The 4,488-nt window shown below is 31.1% G+C and overlaps 1 protein-coding gene across 1 annotated transcript in view; it reads left to right on the top strand.

Annotated features, from left to right (window-relative positions):
- The window catches only part of LOC105626476 (cytoplasmic polyadenylation element-binding protein 1-B), an 11,511-nt gene extending 9,637 nt beyond the window's left edge, over positions 1–1,874 (top strand). Inside the window, exons 7-12 of the mRNA XM_012207780.1 lie at positions 396–625; positions 733–825; positions 900–1,065; positions 1,215–1,342; positions 1,419–1,499; positions 1,704–1,874. Coding sequence (XP_012063170.1) covers positions 396–625; positions 733–825; positions 900–1,065; positions 1,215–1,342; positions 1,419–1,499; positions 1,704–1,874 — 869 coding nt within the window. The remainder of the gene's footprint in view (positions 1–395; positions 626–732; positions 826–899; positions 1,066–1,214; positions 1,343–1,418; positions 1,500–1,703) is intronic.
- The last annotated feature ends 2,614 nt before the right edge of the window (positions 1,875–4,488 follow it).

Genomic DNA, 4,488 nt, shown 5'->3' on the forward strand with positions numbered 1-4,488 from the left:
GTGTGTGTGTGTGTGTGTGTGTGTGTGTGTGTGTGTGTGTGTGTGTGTGTGTGCGTGTGTGTATAAAACTTTTGCAATTATCTCACATTATTGTAATTATTTATTAACTATACAATACAATAAGTTATCCAAATAATACAGGATTGCTGTAAATTTGCATCCATATTCTATATATTAATAAGAAATTTTTTTAATGAATTTGAAAACTTTTGTTAAAAATATCGCAATATTGAGCTTTGAGTTTTAAACTGAAAATGATAAATTTTTTATGAATAAAGTTTTTTGTTTTCAGTTTAAATCTTTAAGATTATTTTGTACAAAATTTTAGATTCTTAATTATTTTCGAATATATATTAAATGATTGATATCGGAACAAATTGATCTATTTATTTTAGCACATTGTTATCCAACATGTACATGGAGTGGTTTTCTACCTCAAAGCATCGAAGAGCCAGTTGCTTATTCTCCCAAAGTTTTTCTGGGAGGTGTACCATGGGATGTTACAGAAGCTATCTTAATTTCAACATTTAAACAATTCGGACCGGTGCGTGTAGAATGGCCCGCAAAAGCACCGTCCGCTCAGCCAAAAGGATACGCTTATATTATATTTGAATCAGAGAAACAGGTGTATATTAATTCCATTTTTATTGAATATTAATTTGATAATGAATATTTGTTATAGAAGATATAAATTATTGTCAGATAATATAATTGTATATAAACTACTTTCAGGTCAGGGCAATGTTGTCCTGTTGCACTCACGACATTACCAATGGAAAAAGATGGTATTACAAAATTATATCCAAGCGTTCAAAGCCGAAAGATGTATGTCAATAACGTCATGCATATATCCGGAATTGTATCATTACAATTGAACCTTGAATATTTTATTATTTTAGGTACAAGTAATTCCATGGATTCTCGAAAATAGCAACTACATCAAATCATCATCACAGAGACTCGATGCACACAAAACGGTATTTGTTGGTGCGCTACACGGAATGTTAACGGCCGCAGGATTAGCGAAAGTCATGGACGATCTTTTCCATGGAGTTATTTACGCAGGTAATTATTATTCATTTCTTGATTATTAAATATTTCATTTTTAATCTTATATTTTATTTTATATTATATAAATAATTTCTGCACACGTATATATTTACTAAAAATTAATAAAATTTTACTTAAATTAATAAAAATAAATATTATCTTAGGTATAGACACGGATAAGTATAAGTATCCAATAGGATCCGGCCGTGTTACATTCAGTACGAAACAATCGTATTTTAAAGCGATCACCGCTTCCTTCATAGAAATTAAAACTGACAAATTTACAAAAAAGGTACGCTGGATAAAATTATATATTAATTAATATTATTACCTTAACATAAAACTCTTATTATATATTTCTATTGCAGGTACAAGTGGATCCATACATCGAAGAATCGATATGCTCCGTATGCGTTGTGCAACAAGGACATTACTTCTGCCGTGATGTGGTATGAAAACAACTTAATTTTTGACTTTTCTATATTTCATATAGAATTCTAATTTCTATTTTTTATAAGTACTTTTGCTTTTGACATAATGTTATTTATGTTCATTATATTTATATGTTGATATTACATCTATAATTTTTTTTTCTACAACTTGCGTACCATTTTATATGTACCTATATTAAATTCTGTACGATTTATTTTCAGGCCTGTTTTCGATACTTTTGCCGCAGTTGTTGGCAATGGCAACACGCTGTGGACTCGATGTCACATCACACACCTCTGACACGGAACTCAAAGACGAATCAAGTAATAGGATTAAATCCGAATTTCGGAATAAACAACTGTCCCCGTATGTCAAATACGACTATGATCTAAAAGAGGCGACGCGTGAAGACAACATCTTATACATGTGCGGCCAGTAAAATTACTTTTTGTTCGTGCGCCAGTCGCCTCCCTCTTTTTGTTCCTTTTTGACTCTACCGGTTATAACCGACGTTGCGCCGCCTGACTTAGAACATCGGGTAACAGGGTGCAGACTTAATTTTTATCGCGTAGCCGCGGATAGCTTAGAATTAGTCCGACAATACGGGGACACGCTGATTCACACCGCCGATTGAGCTTGCGAACGCGCAACGATTGGTTCATTATCGTTACCGTGCGTGCGAAAGGACAAGATGAATATTGAAAATCATGTTTGTTCCAAAAAAAAAGTTCCTATTGCGAACGCAGTTTTTACTACGTTCGAGAAAAACGATATATTTTTATTTAGTACGTTCACTTAGAGAGACAGGTTCTCTTATCGATTTTTTTTTACCACTAAATATCGCCAAAACAGTAGATGCTAGGATTATGGCCGTGATCGTGCATTAGGAATACGCACATGTACACGTACGTGTATACACAGTTTTTTTCGTTAAGAGTCGTGAGAGTTGTGGCTTTCACAGTGACAATAATTTTTTACGCGAGACACGATAGGGCTCCGTTATAGCAATTTTGAGCTGGGCTCAATGAAAAACGTAGAATTCTCAGGAAATCTAATAGCATCGTCATCATCATGCGTTTATCGTGTTAAAGTATTACGCTTAATTATGTATTGTTACGATAATGCTATAGAAAAGATTATTCTGAAATGGCGAGATAATAATTATCCTGTAATTATTTGTCATTACTACATTGCGCGCGTAATCTGATAATAATGTGATATAACGAGAGACTTACCGAATGTACTGTACAACTCGCTAATCGTTCTTCCATTATGATACTTGTTAATGACGTTAAACATTGTTAATTTTACGTTAGATTACAATGTATCTCTACATTCGATTAGCGGTGTAACGTAAATATTGCGTTATTGACCGCGATCAACTGGATTTTTGTACTATTAGCCGAAGCGAGCGGCTGTCACAGATATTTCGCTCACATGGATTGTTTAACGGTTGACGAAATGGAGAAGTACATGGTCTACGATTCTGGCGCGGATTGTAGGGGAATTAAGTCGTTTTTATTTTTTTTCTTTTTTTTTTCTTACTATGTACAATTGTGTTACACCTCTTCTTTAAATAAGGTTCATCCTTCACTCGCGTTTCTCCCGTTTTGATACAATTTTGTTGAATTAAAAGCCAGATTTTTGCAGATACTCGATGTCTGTTTTTATTTTTTATTTGCCATTCCATTTTCATATTTATCAATAAGTCGGCCTTGCCAGTGGTAAATGTTATTGAGACAACTCGTTTTAAATATGCGTTCTTAAAATTGAACATTTTATTTCCTTATCTATATCTTTTACAAACTATAATTTTAATTAATTAATAAAAATCAATTTGATCATAAGATTTAAAACGTAATCAAAGTAAATATGTTATTTTTATTTTAATCTTTTTATATTAATATGAAACCGAAAATATTTATTACGAAGTTTAAACAATCTTATAACAATCTTCTTTTTACTCAAATTTCACGTTATTAATTTGTTTATTTTTACGTTAAAGCAATATTTAGTTATTTAGAGTTTTTATTGTTATGTATGCACACGCCCATTTATTTTAGCGGGAATGTCGATAGGATGTCGCTAAGATGTTAAGAAAACGTAATGCCAATAAATAAAATGAGGGCATTATATTTGGCCTATAATAAAAAAAAGTGCACAATATATTATAATAAAACTTACAAAAGAAATCTAATGTCCACTCGAGTGATAATAATGAATTTGCATGAGGCAGTTAAATATGAAGCTAATATTCTCTGAGAAATATTTATGAATGATTATATATCCGATTAAATACATATATATTACTGTATATGGTTCACAAATGATAACGTTGCTACATATATAAGCAATTTTTGAAGAAAAGTGTTTTAAAGATTACAAAATACAAATATACTTTACATCTATTCAAATATATATACGTATATTCAAGGTGCTTCGGATATATTTCAAAGACATTTAATCTGTAAATTATTCTATACAACAATATTATTGAATCCAATTTCGACAAAGAGTTTTATAGGACAGAAATTTTAATTACCTACAGCATGCCGTTTGAAAAGGTTTCAATAAGTCGTGCCTTTTAATGTAATCTTCACAGATTTGTTTATATAGCAAAATAAATTATTTTTTAAGCTAAAACAGCTTACAGTGTGCATGCATAATGTTGAATTTTTAACGGAATTAGATCAAAAGATCTGCGCTCCATTGATTAGATTGGAATATATATAGTTTATTTAATTAAATATTTAGTAAAGAGAAATCTGATATAATATGTAATCGAGCTCTGATTAGTTGTAAGCCATGATGGATCGTGGAGAGTCCAAAGTTTAACTTCAGTTTTAGTTCAGATGAAAAGTGCCTCTTTTAGCTTTTATTAATAATCTTCAGGAGTTAACAATAACACAATTATGTGTATATAACATATTAAACAAATTTTATGACACTACTATGCATAAACCAGAAAACTAATAATTCGAAAACAAAGCTTCATCTGAATATATA

The sequence above is a fragment of the Atta cephalotes genome (assembly GCF_000143395.1).
Source record: "Atta cephalotes unplaced genomic scaffold scaffold00001, whole genome shotgun sequence".
In the NCBI taxonomy this organism is placed as follows: domain Eukaryota; kingdom Metazoa; phylum Arthropoda; class Insecta; order Hymenoptera; family Formicidae; genus Atta; species Atta cephalotes.